General features: G+C 42.4%; 1 protein-coding gene across 1 annotated transcript in view; it reads right to left on the minus strand.

The window, feature by feature from the left end:
* Positions 1-18715, minus strand: part of hydin (HYDIN axonemal central pair apparatus protein) — a 112438-nt gene that overhangs the window by 65909 nt on the left and 27814 nt on the right. The window contains exons 22-35 of the mRNA XM_061969863.2: positions 16962-17054; positions 13853-14073; positions 13034-13121; positions 12528-12737; positions 9777-9968; positions 9532-9706; positions 9274-9347; positions 8965-9092; positions 3907-4037; positions 3515-3642; positions 3319-3432; positions 718-795; positions 441-590; positions 43-282 (exon numbers count right to left, since the gene is read on the minus strand). Coding sequence (XP_061825847.2) covers positions 43-282; positions 441-590; positions 718-795; positions 3319-3432; positions 3515-3642; positions 3907-4037; positions 8965-9092; positions 9274-9347; positions 9532-9706; positions 9777-9968; positions 12528-12737; positions 13034-13121; positions 13853-14073; positions 16962-17054 — 2022 coding nt within the window. The remainder of the gene's footprint in view (positions 1-42; positions 283-440; positions 591-717; positions 796-3318; positions 3433-3514; positions 3643-3906; positions 4038-8964; positions 9093-9273; positions 9348-9531; positions 9707-9776; positions 9969-12527; positions 12738-13033; positions 13122-13852; positions 14074-16961; positions 17055-18715) is intronic.

Below are 18715 nucleotides of genomic sequence, written 5' to 3' on the forward strand. Positions count from 1 at the left end.
TATTATATTCACATTTATTTCCGAGTTTAAAAAGAGCATTACCTCCTCTTCCTTACGATACTGTGTGTCAAACTCAAGAGAGTAGAACTCAACGGGGAAAGAGCAGGGGTTTTGGACAGTGACCTCTGCTTCAATCTCCATACTGAATGGTAGGCAAGGCCCCATGTTTAGCTCTGGTGGGCAGAACACTAGCTGTGGGTCTTCACCCTGTCCCTGGGCTGTGACCACCACTGGATGCGCACCCTCAGTCACATGGATGATTAAATGTCTCTTGTAAAAGCACTGCAAAGACAGCAGTCAATTGTAAGTAAATGTGCTGCGCTTAATTTGTCTAAAGGCCGAAATTTGTTTATTGTTATCAGCTTCTAATTCTACAAAATGACATTTTATTTGATTAAATTATTGTCATTAAATATCTACACCCTCTTTGAGGTGCTTACCCCCTCAATAGGACTGAACTTGACTTGGATATTGTCCCGCTCGCCGGGGGAAAGCATGCCGGAAGAAGGGGTCATCTCAAACATCAGAGGTGGTGGCCGGTTCTGCTGCAGGAACTTGCTCAGCTGGTGGAGGGGCAGGAACTTATCAACCTGAAAGAACCAAACACAGGGGTAAGTCTCTCCCTAGTGCAGTTACTTTTGTATTCATTAAAGTGTATTAGGAAATTTTAGTCACTAGTATAGCATATATACTAAAATTATAACTGACAGTCTGTACCTTCACAGGCTTTACATCTTCAATTATGCTCCATTTGCATGGGACAGATTCATGATTATGTAGCTGTAGTATCAGAATCTGGTGGGGTAAAATGCATAATATATTTGATACCAGGTATACTGTATAACAATGATGCAACATGAATTCACATATCAAACTGTGCAAGCTAGCCACTTAAAGGCCTACTGAAACCCACTACTACCGACCACACAGTCTGATAGTTTATATATCAATGATGAAATCTTAACATTGCAACACATGCCAATACGGCCGGGTTAGCTTACTAAAGTGCAATTTTAAATTTCGCGCCAAATATCCTGCTGAAAACGTCTTGGTATGATGACGTCAGCGCGTGACGTCACGGATTGTAGAGGACATTTTGGGACAGCATGGTGGCCAGATATTAAGTCGTCTGTTTTCATCGCAGAATTCCACAGTATTCTGGACATCTGTGTTGGTGAATCTTTTGCAATTTGTTCAGTGAACAATGGAGACAGCAAAGAAGAAAGCTGCGGGTGGGAAGCGGTGTATTGCGGGCGGCTGCAGCAACACAAACACAGCCGGTGTTTCATTGTTTACATTCCCGGAAGATGACAGTCAAGCTTTACCATTGGCCTGTGGAGAACTGGGACAACAGAGACTGTTACCAGGAGGACTTTGAGTTGGATGCGCAGACGCGGTACCGTGAGTACGCATGCAGCTGCGGCTTCCAAACATTTGATCGCTTGCCCGTACGTGCGTGCCACTATGTGCATGTCACGTACGTAACTTTGGGGACTTTGGGGAAATATATGTCCTGTATGAACTTTGGGGAGGTGGGTTGTGCAGGTGTTTGAGTTGTATTGGCGGGTTATATGGACGGGAGGGGGGAGGTGTTTGTTATGCAGGATTAATTTGTGGCAAATTAAATATAAGCCTGGTTGTGTTGTGGCTAATAGAGTATATATATGTCTTGCGTTTATTTACTGTTTTAGTCGTTTCCAGCTGAATATCAGGTCCCACCCGCCTCTCACAGCATCATCCCTTTCTTGAATCGCTCCCACTTCCCTCTAGTCCTTCACTCTCACTTTCCTCATCCACGAATCTTTCATCCTCGCTCAAATTAATGGGGAAATCGTCGCTTTCTCTGTCCGAACCACTCTCGTTCCTGGTGGCCATGATTGTAAACAATGTGCAGATGTGAGGAGCTCCACAACCTGTGACGTCACGCTACTCGTCTGCTACTTTGGTACAGGCAAGGCTTTTTTTATCAGCGACCAAAAGTTGCGAACTTTATCGTCGATGTTCTCTACTAAATCCTTTCAGCAAAAATATGGCAATATTGCGAAATGATCAAGTATGACACATAGAATGGACCTGCTATCCCCGTTTAAATAAGAAAATCGCATTTCAGTAGGCCTTTAAAAATGCTGCATTGTAATTATGTGGCAGGTCAGTTAAGAGTCTAAAAGGGATGTGCTGAATTGTAAACTTTGTTGTAACAAACACCTTGTTTATTAAATTCCCTTTAAGATAGCTGCAAGCAAACATTTCACATATATGTGATACGTTTGAATCACATCTTTACAGAATACTTATTATATATTTGTTGTCATTTAATGCGTAAAAGTGCAATATGTAATTGCCAGTAGCAATGCAGCAAGAAGCTAATTAGCCACTTAACGCAGCATATCGTTAAAGGGAATTTTGGGGCAATGTCTGATCACATACTTAGCATTAAATCTTAATTTTTATCTTTTTCATTGTCCTATTTACTCTGTGTAAAGTACCAGGTTTCTGGCACGGCCGCTCTACCCACCACGCCATGCCGCCCCAAATTTGTATTTGACTTTATTAAATGTTTGGATATATACATATTTATATATATATATATACATATGTATATATTTACATTGTAGATTGTCACTGAAGGCATCAAAACTATGAATGAACACATGTGGAGTTATGTACTTAACTGAAAACATGTTTTATATTCTAGTTTCTTCAAAATAGCCACTCTTTGCTCTGATTACTGCTTTGCGCACTCTTGGCGTTCTCTCGATGAGCTTCAAGAGGTAGTCACCTGAAATGGTTTTCACTTCACAGGTGTCATCGTTTTGATGCCTTCAGTGACAATCTACAATGTAAATAGTCATGAAAATAAAGAAAACGCATTGAAATGAGAAGGTGTGTCCAAACTTTTGGCCTGTACTGTATATTTATATATATAGTAATGTGAGAAAGAGTCCCCTCCTTGAACCCAGAAATTCCCCTCAATCTTCTTTTTTTTCTTATTCTTTCTGTCTGGTTCAGCTGCACCAAAAGCTAAATATATCCAAACATTTAATAAAGTCAAATACAAATAAGTGAACAAGATGTATCTATTATAAAGTAAATATGTACAGCAGATATGGGCATCTACATTAACATGATTTGCCTGAGTGGGCTGGTCAGGACAGATACTTTTACATTTATTTTACTTATTACTTATCTTTCAGATACTTTTACATATATTTTACTTATTACTTATATTTATTTTTGTAATTACATTAAAAAATGAAAACTGTGAGCACTTTTTGCTAAAGATAATCTAACATCAGGTTTTCATTGGTAACATCTTACCTTACACATGCCACACCGCACATTTTCAAACTCCAGTATTTCTGTGGAAACAGAGATCGACGGGACGGTCACCACAGCACACAGACGTACCTGCACTGATGGGGCACCTATGACCTATTACCCAAGAACAATGTGTAATTAAAGAAAATGAGATGACATTGAAATCAACAGGAAAAAAATACTTTAAAGAAGGCACCTGAATTGGAATGACCGCACTTCTGATCCCCATTGGCAGGTTTCCTCTTCGAGGATCAAATTCCACAGTGAAAGACTCTGACTCACCACAAGAAAGGTTTTTTACGCTACCAAACTCTACCCTGAAACCTGAATGAGCAAGCACACATTCACAATGTTTTATTAGTATAACAATAAAAAGAAAAGTGAAACACAAAAGTGCCTATTGATTATGGGTACAGTCAAACATGTCCAAGTTAAAATATAGCACTAACTTTGAATCAATTTTCAGTTTCAACAATTCAAATAGCAAACATTTGTCATACTCTTATAGATACAAATATGTACTAACATTTCTTAACTAAGTTTAATGAAAATTACACATCACCCAATGTATTAACCATGATACATTACCATCAGTGACTTTGTTGTTGGCGTGGAAGGACACAGGTAATGACCCGTTATTGGTCAAACTAACACTTTTTTTGAGGACTTGGCTTGGAACAACATAACCAAAATCCAAAACAAACTCGGGAAGGCAGAACCTAAGGAAATGAGAAAAGAACAGTGTAGATGCAAATGAAGATACTGTCGATGTTATTTTACAACATTACATGAAGGATTGCCACTATTGTATTGATCTCAACCAGTAGTTTCTTCTCTTAGCCACAAGACTTGAAGGGAGGCACCACAGCTTGAAGTATTGATGTAATAACATGCCGAAAATATATCAAGACAATGAACCTTATTGGATTCACCAAGAGTCGAGCATTCTGAGATCGTATTAAGATGAGAGTCCAAGGAATTAAAATAATTAGAGCCACGGTCCAGGATGATACAACAGAGATCCAATAGTACATCTGCAAGATGGTACCCTGGGATTAACAACTAGTGCAGGGGTCGCCCACACGTCGATCATGCCACCCCTAATATCTGACAGGCCACCACAGGTGCCACCACAGGTGCCACCCCACTCAAGAGGCGGGACAATTTAAAACAGTGTTTTTCAAACTGTGATACGTGTACCACTGGGGATCCAGTGGCAAAATATATTTTCGACAAATAAAACCTATGTGGATATGGATAGTCTCAGTGCCTATTTCGTTCACAATACGCTGAGGAAATGGGTTACAACATTACTTATTTTCACCAATATAATCATTGCTAGCGTTGGTTGTAGTTTGTTTTAGTCTTTGTTTTGTGATAGTACTGACAATAACCATATGATTGCCATTTGTTGTGATATTGTACGCAGGTATGACGTACCTCTTCCTGAAAATAGCCTAATTTCTGTGTAAAATGTGTTGGTTAGAGATTTTTTATTGACAAAATGCTTGTCTATTCAGCTATTATGGTCCCGGCACCTCAACCCCTAGTAAGAGGCAGTGGAAGTTTGAAGTTCCTTGGAGTAGCCCAGTCGATGGAGGTGGAGTCGGCTGCGTATCTGGCAACCTCAGTCAGGGAGAGAGGGAGGAGACGACAGAATTTTGACCGATCTGGCCACATTATTACATATGGCTCCTTTAACTGACATGTTACAAACCCCGTTTCCATGAGTTGGGAAATTGTGTTAGATGTAAATATAAACGGAATACAATGATTTGCAAATCATTTTCAATCCATATTCAATTGAATGCACTACAAAGACAAGATATTTGATGTTCAAACTCATAAACTTTATTTATTTTTTTGCAAATAATAATTAACTTAGAATTTCATGGCTGCAACACGTGCCAAAGTAGTTGGGAAAGTGCATGTTCACCACTGTGTTACATGGCCTTTCCTTTAAACAACACTCAGTAAACGTTTGGGAACTGAGGAGACACATTTTTTAAGCTTCTCAGGTGGAATTCTTTCCCATTCTTGCTTGATGTACAGCTTAAGTTGTTCAACAGTCCGGAGGTCTCTGTTGTGGTATTTTAGGCTTCATAATGCGCCACACATTTTCAATGGGAGACAGGTCTGGACTACAGACAGGCCAGTCTAGTACCCGCACTCTGATGTAACACATGGCTTGGCATTGTCTTGCTGAAATAAGCAGGGGCGTCCATGATAACGTTGCTTGGATGGCAACATATGTTGCTCCAAAACCTGAATGTACCTTTTAGCATTAATGGCGCCTTCACAGATGTGTAAGTTACCCATGTCTTGGGCACTAATACACCCCCATACCATCACAGATGCTGGCTTTTCAACTTTGCGCCTATAACAATCCGGATGGTTCTTTTCCTCTTCGGTCCGGAGGACACGACGTCCACAGTTTCCAAAAACAATTTGAAATGTGGACTTGTCAGACCACAGAACACTTTTCCACTTTGTATCAGTCCATCTTAGATGAGCTCAGGCCCAGCGAAGCCGACGGCGTTTCTGGGTGTTGTTGATAAACGGTTTTTGCCTTGCATAGGAGAGTTTTAACTTGCACTGACAGATGTAGCGACCAACTGTAAATACTGACAGTGGGTTTCTGAAGTGTTCCTGAGCCCATGTGGTGATATCCTTTACACACTGATGTCGCTTGTTGATGCAGTACAGCCTGAGGGATCGAAGGTCATGGGCTTAGCTGCTTACGTGCAGTGATTTCTCCAGATTCTCTGAACCCTTTGATATTACGGACCGTAGATGGTGAAATCCCTAAATTCCTTGCAAAAGCTGGTTGAGAAAGGTTTTTCTTAAACTGTTCAACAATTTGCTCACGCATTTGTTGACAAAGTGGTGACCCTCGCCCCATCCTTGTTTGTGAATGAATGAGCATTTCATGGAATCTAATTTTATACCCAATCATGGCACCCACCTGTTCCCAATTTGCCTGTTCACCTGTGGGATGTTCCAAATAAGTGTTTGATGAGCATTCCTCAACTTTATCAGTATTTATTGCCACCTTTCCCAACTTCTTTGTCACGTGTTGCTGGCATCAAATTCTAAAGTTAATGATATTTTGCAACAAAAAAAAAAGTTTATCAGTTTGAACATCAAATAGGTTGTCTTTGTAGCATATTCAACTGAATATGGGTTGAAAATGATTTGCAAATCATTGTATTCCGTTTATATTTACATCTAACAATTTCCCAACTCATATGGAAACGGGGTTTGTAGTTTGTATTATAAATACCAGGCGAAAATGTTTACTTTTGTTTTGTAGATGGGTGGGACAAGTCCGGAATGTATGCAATCACAGCTCTTTAACAGCTACTAAAGAAAGAGGATGGGGTTTAGTTGTGAATGAGAGCCAATCAGATGCTTTTCCTTGTAAGATGAGAAGGTCACCGCCAAACGGTTAAGGTGACGACGCTTTACACAGAGAGGAGCCCCGGTGCGACCGCAAGCTCTGCTTTAAAACATGCCTCGCCAAATGTGGCGATTAGTATTACCACCTTTGCTTCAAACTTCAGTAAACATTCAAATAACAAGCACTCAGATCTGCACAAGGAATTATAAAGAGTGAAAGGTAGTAATCTAGTTGTTAAACTTTTCCTGCTGTTCGGCTCCCAATAACACATTGTCGAGGAGCACAGGGGATACGTTTGTTGTGGCTTGTGCAGCCCTTTGAGACATTCGTGATTTAGGGCTGTATAAGTAAACATTGACATTGATTGATTCCCTCCAGGCACAATGTTTTTGTTGGGGGTAACACCGTTCAGTTTACCTGGCAATGGGTCTGCTAAGCTCCGCTTTCGAGTCAGAATTTCAAAGCTGCCGCTTTGTAACAATCTGGTTGCTATATTAGTTTTGTAGGACACAACCGGACCTGTTCATGTAACAATCCGGTTGTTATATTATTAGTTTTGCAGGACAGAACCAGAACCGTTCATCACTCCGCAATGCACAGTGCACACGCTACAGCTCTCTCGCTTCACTCGCCCAGTCACTCACTGATGTCACTCACCCAACACATTGGCATTCTCGCAAACACACATACTCTACTCTCATAACATAGTTAACTAGCTCCCCTGTTGTTGACATATAGAGACGTAGACGCACACAGAGTTGCTTGGCTTGTTGCCACTTTTTAGCAGAGTCCAAACCGCCCAATTAGCGCAAACTAATGCAAGAGAAATGACTGAATTTTGGAAAACATTCCTACAATTTGTGTTTTATCTTCAACATTGAGTGTTTTACCTGCTGCATGTCTTATCTGTGTATTGTTAGGCATCATTTTGTTTTTAGTATTTAATAATGATTGTATTTGTCTTAAAGCATTGACCAAGAGTGGCAACCATAAATCATGAAGCATTTAATACACTGTAATTAAAGCTTTCTATTCTATTCTAACCTAATCTTAGATTATGGCAGACTATATATAATATGGAAAATTGTAAATTGTTCTTTGAGTGCAATATAAAACATAGTTTAATGTATTGTAAGATTTTCTGTTAAAATGAAGCTAATATTGACATTTGTTGGGGTCCCCTTTTTTTTGGAAAAGTATTGAAAAGTATACATTTTGGTATCGGTACCAAATTATTGAAATCAGGACAACCCTACCTGCCACTACATAAAAGACTACCTCACAAACCGCCTTCAGCATGACAAACTTGGCCACCCACATCTCCTCAAACCCTCCCCTGCAGCACTAGCTTTACCCAAGGCTGTGTGCTAAGTCTTCTTCTGTAAATAATAACAATAATAATTAATTACATTTGTAATGCACTTTACATTTGTTAAAATCTCAAAGTGCTACAAAGTATATAAAAAAAAGAAAAGAAAAGTGAAAAATAAAAATACAAAGTGAAGACCATCAGCGGCAAGACCCCTCACCCCGCCCACGACCTGTTAACCTGTTGCCCTTTGGACACCACTTCAGGTCAATTAGATCCCACACCACCAGATCTACAAACTGTTACGTCCCATGGGCCATGAGGACTTCAAACACAACATGAGCTGCCTTCCCCTCCACCATTTCCCACATATTAATAATCCGCTTCACTTTGTACCTTCATTTAAAAAATCAACATACCTCACTGTACTGTTTCTGTAACATTTTGTACCATACAATTTGCACTGTATACATACTTTTATGCCAGTTTATTAGCTACTTCACTGTACTGTTGTAACATTTTACACCATACTGTTTGCACAATATGCATAATTATATACGCCAGTTCATTACCTACATCACTGTACTGTTGTCCTAACACACTAGCTCTCTAATGTGCGCTCAGTTGCAATTTTTAACTATGTTCAAAATTGACATGAAACGCTTCACTTCCCGTCATACTTGGGAGTCATCGTTGTGGGTGGAATTCACCCTTGCAACACAACGATTCTCACTTTATGGTGCGCTTTTCTCCCGAATATGCTGCTGAGTCACTCTCTTGAGCTATGGACGGACGGCACATTAAGTTCCCACTCGAAGTTCTTCCCCTTGCACTAAAGCTTGAAAAAATTGGCCAAAAACATGGTATGCAGCTCAGGCGGTGTAACAAGCAAATGGCACTGGCAACTTTGAGAATAACTGATCTAGTAAATGCATACTTGCTGAGTTTGTTCCATTTTTTGGTGGAACCTTGAATGTTCCCAAGCTCCACAAGGCTCTTGCTCACGGCCAAAGCATTTTCTGTGACCAGCATGTTCTCAATCTCCATAAAAAACAACTCTGTATGCTAAGAAGACAAGGGAAACATAAGTGTAAGGTTAATCTATACTGAGTGTATACGTGTTGCATATACTGTAAGTGCATTACTTTAGCATCTTTAATAGGACAAGTAATATTTACAAATTCACCATCTAATAAACAGAATTTTTGAAAACCTAAAATCAGTGACGTTTATTTCCAGAACTCACATTAGGGACATGAGCAACCTGTGCTTCCATGGCTGTTCTGACCCTCTCAGCCACATCACTGTGGGATTCCTTTGCTGTAAGGTAATTACAGTATATAATTTAATCAAAACAGGTCTAAACAGTTTTAAGGTTCAGATAATAACACATCATTAAAGAGGTGTCCTAAGGTGAGATATTTTGCAATGTATTAGGTATTATCACATTTACCCCTGCACAATACTATGTTAATGTCTGTGTATCGCATAGGTGTACATGTACCAAGGGTCCGAGGCAAATTCAAGGAGATCCGTGGGAATACTCCCTCTCCTTTGAGCGTGATAACTTGTGGTGGTAAGTGAGCCACCACCAGTTGAAGCTGCTCCTCAAACCTTGTAGGGATGCCAGGGAGGTAGAGCACACACAGGCAATGCTGTGAGCCAGCATCAATGTAACCCTGTCATACACAACACTTGTTGTAAAATGAGTTCTCCTGCATCTTCAATGACTCATCAAATTAAACTCACTGTTGGGGGGATGACCATGGGTTGCCCAGGTTGGATCTCTTCTTTCTGTTCATATGATGTTTCCGGAGTTACATCTGACTGTGACTGCTCCACTGAAGTATTCTCCTTTTCAGGCTTTTCAATACTGAATTTGAATCCCACTTTTCCTGTATTTCTTAGAATTACGCTCGATTCCCCAATTTGATCAAAACGCTGGAATAATAAAAACAAGAGTTTAAGGAAAACGCCATGACTATACTTTTCTTCTATTCAGACAAAAATTAGGTATACGATATGTAGGTTTATACCAATCGTTAAGCCTTTTGAAGACTGTAGATGCCAGTCGAAATACACCAAGGCCAAGACGAGGGACAAAGCATTGCAATTGGCTTTGTGCCTAGAAGGAGAGGCTCTTTCGTGCCTCCTGCTGCTGGACCTTAAACAGCAAAGGTGCTATGCTGCCCAAGTGGGGGCACTCAAGAAGAGGTTCGGATATGGTCTCAGTCAGCGCAATTAAAAAACTAAACTGAGAGGGAGGTGCAGGAAGCCTGGTGAGCCAGTCTGGGCTGGCTAATGACATTGAGGGTCAGGTGCGCCGTGCATTTTGTCACTTGCCCGCTGATGCTCGTAATATTCTGGCCACTGACCTGTTTGTCGGGGCCATTTACTCCCCCGGGGCCATTTAGTCCCCCCTGACCTACACCCAAAGTCCCTGAAAGAGGCGCTGGAAGCTGCCATTGAGAGGGAGATGCTGGGGAAGGCGGCTACAGCCTGTGGACTGGAAAATAAACCCCATTCAGTGAGGACGGCATTGTCGCACCCGGCCTGTGAGAAGGCTCCAGCCTGGGCAACGGAAATGACCAAACTTATGATGGCAGTGACTCTACAAGGCACACATGTCCCGCGCCCCATGCAGGTGTCCTGTAGATGTAAGCCGAGTAACGGCGCTGTGCCCGCATTGTCAGGAATAAGCAGGCCCCTGCTATCACCGCGGTCCCTGCGTTGCCAGTACAGGCCCGTCAGTCAGTGAAAGGGGCCTGTCGGCACAGCCAGGAGGGAGGGGCTCAGTCCTCCCCAGAAGCAGACGACAGCACGCCTTGGACACCTTCCTCATGCTTTCGGCCAAATGGAGGAGCCCAGTGGCACAGCCAGGGAGGAGGGGCTGTATCTCCTCAGAAGCAGACAACAGCAATGCACCTACTATGGCAGTGGGCTGGGTGGCAGGGGGCTCCAAAGGAGGAGGTTCCTGCCACATTGCTGTCTTCGTCCAGGGGGTGCCCACTGCAGGCCTATTGGACATAGGGTCATCGGTAACGCTGGTGAGACTGGTGCAGCTCCCCACAGTCACAGGCCAGTTAGTTCCCATGGTTAGGGTAGTGGTTCCTGTGGTTGTGTGTGGGGGAAAGGCGGATTTGCCATCTAGTTTGGGTGGCGGACGTGCTAGACTACTGCATCTTAGGGCTGGACTTCCTCCAGGACAATGGATGCCTGCTGGGTACACTTAACTTTCCAAGGCGCCCTACGGTTGCCATGGGTTGCCTAGTTCCCGGCCCTCTGACGACTGTCCTGCCCCCCCAGGCATTGTCGATGCTTAACACAACCCTTGACTACTATTGCTGCCATTGCCATGTCCCCCTTCAGCCAACAAGTTGCGAGTCAGAGATGTTTGTTACCAGAGGGTACCAGCCCATGGCAGTGCCAGCCCAAGGCGGGACCGCCCACAGACCCCCGTCAGCAGCCATCCCCCCTGGCCCTAGAGGGAGGGCAGAGAGAGGAATACAGAAACCTGCAGGAGCTGGTGAAATATCTGCTGATAGAATCCCAGGATCATTAAGCAATGAACAAGAGTGAGGTGGGAAGAACCCACTTGGCAGAGCATGTTATAGACACTGGCCTGGCATGGCCACTCAAGTGCCACACAGGCCGCATCACCCTTGCTCAACAGCAGGTATGCGACAAGGCCATGGACGACCTGCTGCAGGCTGAGTTTATCAAGCTGTCTGACAGGCTATGGGCAGCACCTGTGGTCATGGTCGCAAAGAAGAAGGTAGGTGACTGGCGATCCTGTGTGGATTACAGATGGTTGAACGATGTGACTACAATGGACTCTTACCCCCTCCCCTGTATCGATGAAACCTTGGACTCATTCTCCAGCTCCTTGTGGTTCACCACACTAAACCTTAAGAGCGTATACTATCAAGTCCCCCTTTCTCCCAAATCCCGTCCTAAATCCGCCTTCTGTACTGGTTCAAGGTCCTTAGTTTTGGGCCGGTATTCCCCACGAAAAAGAGCAGCCAAGACAGTGTAGAAGGTCTCTGGACCGTTTGCAAGACTTTGTGGTGACCTTGGACTAAGAAAAAAAAAAAAATTTGGAGGGGAAGGGGGTCAACCTACTTTTGTGTGACGTTTACACAGATTTGTTTGCACTAATGTGTTTTAAATGTACATGCTGCTGTGATGTTACCAAGTTGTTGTCTTACGGGTCAGTCCTCGAGGGCGAGTACTTTTTTAAAGGGGCGGTGGGGTGTAGCAGCTGACCACAGGGTTCTAGCCAATGGCTTTGACTGGGGGACAGGACTTCCGGGGAGGGACGGAGAAGTGACGATTATTGTGGGAAGAAAAAGGCGTTTGAATATTGCCAGAAAAAAAGGCGAGACCCAGATTGGTACTCGTTGTGTGACTGTGTTGCATATTGTGCAATTAATACAAAACAAACAGAAACGTTGAGTGAGCCTACATTCCTGGAATATTACTATATTATAAGCACATTACCTGCAGACCAAAGTCAACGGTGATTGAGTCAAGGCTGAAGCTGATCTCTGATGCTTCTCCCTTTAGTCTAATGTCATATATAGGGCCATGCTCCACCTGGCACTGTGCTATCACCTCTCGACTGACAAAGTCCTGGCCGTGGAAAATGAATGTCACCACCTGCTGCTCGCCAGGTTGCAGATGACCATACATTGGCAATACATCAAACACCTTTAGAGAGAAAATCAACATTAGCAAATTTAGGTTGTTGTCATTGTCACATGATAACTTCACAAGTGCAATAAGTAAAACTATCTTTTTTATTTGCATGCATAAATATAACAAGTTTATTTTCCCTGGAATTCTGGTGCCAAGTATAGTGGTCCAGCTTATAATATTATTTGCAAACTCTTCTGTTAGCTAAAATAATAATGCGTACAAATTTAATAAAGCATGCAGATAATAAACATCACCAAGGTTTCATAAATTTACTATGATTGGTTTGACTACTATAAGAATTTGCTTACCTCTTGCACACATACAGAGCATTGTGACACATCTCGGTTTTGGGAAAGAGGTCTGTGGCTGAGAGCACCTGGAGAGTGCGCAGAAGACCTTGTTTGGAGTGTGGGGGTGGAGGGATGGGTTAATGTATTATAATCAAGGTTTTCAGTAAATATACAATTGAAAATGTTCTGTAAGGTAGCGCGCAAATAATTTAAAAATATAAAAGAAAAGTACAGACATGTATGTACTGTTTGTCACAAAACCACCCTAACCACCGTGCTCAGCAAAGCTTTTGTAAAAGGGGAAAGTAGGACATACCAAACACAATTTTAACAGATTACTATGTGAAAATATTGAATAATTATGTACTCTGATCAAACAATGTTTTTTTTTTTCCCACATTCATTAATGTTGGTCTTAGAGTCCTTTCTATGTTGGCATACTACCTAATTTGTCAGGAAACAGTAAGTATAGTAAATTTGACTTTTTTTTTTCTCCAAACCAATGGCAAACTTGTGACGTGCCAAGGAAAAAAACAAAATAATAATCAAAACAATGCAATTCTGTTGTCAGTGCTTCGTCTGCACAATGCATCAAGTAGCACATTTGTGAAATATTTAATAAATGATGATCAAGATAACCCAGCCAGAAACACTAGCAAATCTACACAATTGTAAACGAGTGTACATTTAAGAGTCAACATGCTTTATGTCACGAAACATCCAAAAATAAACATAACAGCAATAACGTCAAAACTATATTGTTTAAAGGAACTGATGGAGCGACAGCAAATAGAGTTTTTAAATTTACATTGTTTATGTGTGTCAATGTTAATATACCTGAGGGCACAGTGTGCGTGATCCACTAAGCAGGACCAATGGTAACCAACAGCCAGTGGAGAGCAGTTTGTCATTGTCACCTCCCTCTGATTTTCTGTGGAGTTAAGCACACTACCAAAATCTACTGTGGTGGAGGAAAAATGGAGGTTGGGAAAATGGACTTCAGCATGCAGCTCCACCTTGTCTTCTTGTGGGTGTCCAATGTAGTGCATTATTAGGTCCTGGGGGGAATACAAATTAAGCATATTGCACGGTATTTCTTCAGATATATTGATGAAGATTAACATTTTACTTAATGTAAATCCTTATATATCATGTTATCTGTTTTTCTTTTCTTTTTTTGTTATATTTACTTCAAGTTTAAAAGATACAAGCATCACCGAAATATTTTATACTGCACAATGTATTTTACAGTCCAAGCTTTGGGGTTGTTATGGTCATTGCAATATAGTGGTAAACAAAGCTTTTTTAAAAAGTTGTAACAGGCTTCATTATTCCCATGATACTGAACAGGATAAGTGGGCAAGATGTATAGTGCAAACCGGGCTTGCGTGCCTCCCTCCAAGGAGCCAAACACTATGCAAACAATAATAAAACATTTGAAGATGTTTTATTCATTTACTTAAAAAGGCAAATATATTACAAATATTTTAAAACATTTTATAATTTTTTTAGCTTGGCGTAACATTAACGTTAAACGTGTGGATATTTTAAAAACAACTGTGTCCTAAGATTTTTAGATTTATTTGATTACTTAGTGTTATTTACATTTACACACTGTAACATGCTAACTATTTTGGAGATGCATTTACATTTTTACATTTGAAGTTGTATGATTTATCAGTAAAAATAACGATCCCCTATTGCCCATTGGACGACACCAAATAGCTCTAATTTACAGTTACACAGAAGTTTTCAGAGTCTGACGGCGTACTCACACTTGGCCATTTGTATCAATCTGGGCGTGATTTCCCCTCTCTTCTGGCCTCATCACATACTGAGCATTCACGCTTCGATTCATTTAACTTGTCCTATCACTTCTACATTTTTGTACTACAGTAATTTCCATCACTTTGTGGGTTATTATTATTATAATTATTATTATGTAGTCCCTCAACATCACTGGCTCTGCCCTCTCTTGGTTAAGGTCATATCTCACTAACAGAAAACAATACATCAGTATAAACAACTGCACCTCCTCCACTGCCCCTCTGTCACAAGGTGTCCCCCAGGGTTCGGTGCTTGGTCCACTTCTCTTCATCCTGTACATGCTCCCCCTTGGTAACATCATCCGCCGCCATCACCTCCAATTCCACTGCTACGCAGATGATGTCCAGCTATACATCTCCACAAAATCCATCTCCTCCATAACTATCTCCACCCTGACCGACTGCCTCACTCCAATCAAATCATGGATGCACTCCAACTTCCTCACACTCAACTGTGACAAATCTGACATGCTCATCATCGGCTCCAAATCCCTCACCCAAAACTGCTCACAACTTCCACCTCTCTGTCGACAACTCCACTCTGTCCCCCATCCACTCACATCCGCAACCTCGGAGTCATTCTGGACAATAACCTCTCTTTTCAACACCATGTCAACCACATCACAAGAACTGCTTTCTTCAACCTCAAAAATATTGCCCGTCTCCGTCCATCCCTCTCCTTCTCTGCCGCTGAAACCCTGATCCATGCCTACATCACCTTTAGACTTGACTACTGTAACAGCATCCTCTACGGCTCATCTTGCAAAATTCTCAATAAACTCTAATACAATCAAAACTCTGCCGCCCGGCTGCTCACCCACACCCGCTCCCGTGAGCACATCACCCCAGTCCTCCAGAAACTCCACTGGCTCCCCGTTCCTCACCGGATCCACTTTAAAATCCTCCTCCTCACCCACAAAGCCCTCCACAACCAGGCCCCCTGCTACCTCACCAACCTGCTTCACCGCCATACCCCTTCACGCAGCCTCCGCTCCTCTGATGCCAACCTCCTCTACTCACCACTCAGAACCAAGCTCCGGACCTGGGGTGACAGAGCCTTCTCCATCGCTGCTCCCACCCTCCGGAACACTCTTCCCAAACCCATCCGTGACTGCCCAGACCTTCCCACCTTCAAAAGCCTTCTCAAAACACACCTATGCAGATCTGCTTTTAACCAGTGATTAGTGATTAGTGTTCTGTGTCTTGTAATGTCCTGTCTTTAATTATCCCGTATTATAATGTATTTTACAATGTCCTGCTTTTATATTTCCTGTATTTTATATTATTACTTTAAACTGTTTTATATTTAAATTTTTTATCCTGTAAAGCATCTTTGAGTGCTCTGAAATGCGCTATACTAAATAAAATATAGTATTATTATTATTATTATTAGTCTTATTTTGCACATGTTTGTGCACAATGGTAGGTCATATTTATTTCTGTAGGGTAGAGTTTTAGGTGGGATGTTATCCCAGGCACGGTGCAATTGGCCTACAGCGGGGGTCTTCAACTAAAATTCAAATGGGTCCAGATAAAACCCCGCAAAAAATAAATACACTATGCGGCAACAATTTCCCTCTTGGCTACATTTTAGACACCCATTAACTATGTGCACATGGACACAATTAATCAGATTAAAAACCTAACCGGAATAAAAATGCTTCATGTTAACACGCCATTCGGAATATTCTGACCCGATCACACACAATTTCCTTTCGATCGAGACAGGAGGTTTTGCCAATAGTCATTCAGATTGGAGTGCATCTAAATGACTTCTTCTGAACTTTTGGTTCGGAATTATCCTTGCTGCGCATGTCTGAATGTAAAAGTAAAAAAATAAAAACAATCTGAATTTGTCTTTATTTTTACTGTCACAAAACCAGAAAAGTAGTTAATCGGTGTTAGCTCTAACAATAAAAATGTCACTACAGCTTGGTTGGTTGTTGGGATTTTTTGGATGTTATTTAAAAGGCTTTATAGGCGGAGTAGATGAATCATCATCCTGCATTTCCTACAAGCAATTTTTCAATATTTACCCCTTAAAATGGTAAAAATTTACATTTTGTGACAAACTAAACAACTACCATCTAAACAATAAAAAAGTTACAAAAAAATATTACCTTATCCACAACTTGTGACAACGAACCTTGATAGTGAGTTGGATCAAAACAAATCCACAAGTGAGCCTCTTCCCCTTGATTTAAAGTCATTTTCTGGAAAAAAAAAGAAAAGAAAAAAAAAGAAAAAAAAAAGTAAACTACTTTTTGGAAGATTTACGTGATGCAATGTTTGGATAATTATTTGTAACAAACTCATTAGTTTACAGATTTATTAACATTTTCAAATCCTGGTATAGATGAATGCTGGCAATTTATATCTTTCTGTTGCATCCGTTTAAAAAAGTCCTAATATCTACTGACATTGACAAATTGTAATGCAACACATTATTACAAGAAAGTAGCAAATGATAGGACAGGATAACAGATTAAATATGTCCAACAAAATATATGACAATCCGGAAGAACTTTGAACATGTCACGAGAGAGGTGCTGGACATTGAGTCCGAGTGGACCATGTTCCGCGCCTCTATTGTTGAGGCGGCTGATTGGAGCTGTGGCCGCAAGGTGGTTGGTGCCTGTCGTGGCGGTAATCCTAGAACCCGCTGGTGGACACCGGCGGTGAGGGATGCCGTCAAGCTGAAGAAGGAGTCCTATCGGGTTCTTTTGGCTCATAGGACTCCGGAGGCAGCGGACAGGTACCGACAGGCCAAGCGGTGTGCGGCTTCAGCGGTCGCGGAGGCAAAAACTCGGACATGGGAGGAGTTCGGCGAGGCCATGGAAAACGACTTCCGGACAGCTTCGAAGCGATTCTGGACCACCATCCGCCGCCTCAGGAAGGGGAAGCAGTGCACTGTCAACACCGTGTATGGTGCGGATGGTGTTCTGCTGACCTCGACTGCGGATGTTGTGGATCGGTGGGGGGAATACTTCGAAGACCTCCTCAATCCCACCGACACGTCTTCCTATGAGGAAGCAGTGCCTGGGGAATCTGTGGTGGGCTCTTCTATTTCTGGGGCTGAGGTTGCTGAGGTAGTTAAAAAGCTCCTCGGTGGCAAGGCCCCGGGGGTGGATGAGATCTGCCCGGAGTTCCTTAAGGCTCTGGATGCTGTGGGGCTGTCTTGGTTGACAAGACTCTGCAGCATCGCGTGGACATCGGGTGCGGTACCTCTGGATTGGCAGACCGGGGTGGTGGTTCCTCTCTTTAAGAAGGGGAACCGGAGGGTGTGTTCCAACTATCGTGGGATCACACTCCTCAGCCTTCCCGGTAAAGTCTATTCAGGTGTACTGGAGAGGAGGCTACGCCGGATAGTCGAACCTCGGATTCAGGAGGAACAGTGTGGTTTTCGTCCTGGTCGTGGAACTGTGGACCAGCTCTATACTCTCGGCAGGGTCCTTGAGGGTGCATGGGAGTTTGCCCAACCAGTCTACATGTGCTTTGTGGACTTGGAGAAGGCATTCGACCGTGTCCCTCGGGAGGTCCTGTGGGGAGTGCTCAGAGAGTATGGGGTATCGGACTGTCTGATTGTGGCTGTCCGCTCCCTATACGATCAGTGTCAGAGCTTGGTCCGCATTGCCGGCAGTAAGTCGGACACGTTTCCAGTGAGGGTTGGACTCCGCCAAGGCTGCCCTTTGTCACCGATTCTGTTCATAACTTTTAAGGACAGAATTTCTAGGCGCAGTCAAGGCGTTGAGGGGATCCGGTTTGGTGGCTGCAGGATTAGGTCTCTGCTTTTTGTAGATGATGTGGTCCTGATGGCTTCATCTGGCCAGGATCTTCAGCTCTCACTGGATCGGTTCGCAGCCGAGTGTGAAGC

This window comes from Nerophis lumbriciformis, linkage group LG10, assembly GCF_033978685.3.
Source record: "Nerophis lumbriciformis linkage group LG10, RoL_Nlum_v2.1, whole genome shotgun sequence".
Classification (NCBI taxonomy): Eukaryota; Metazoa; Chordata; class Actinopteri; order Syngnathiformes; family Syngnathidae; genus Nerophis; species Nerophis lumbriciformis.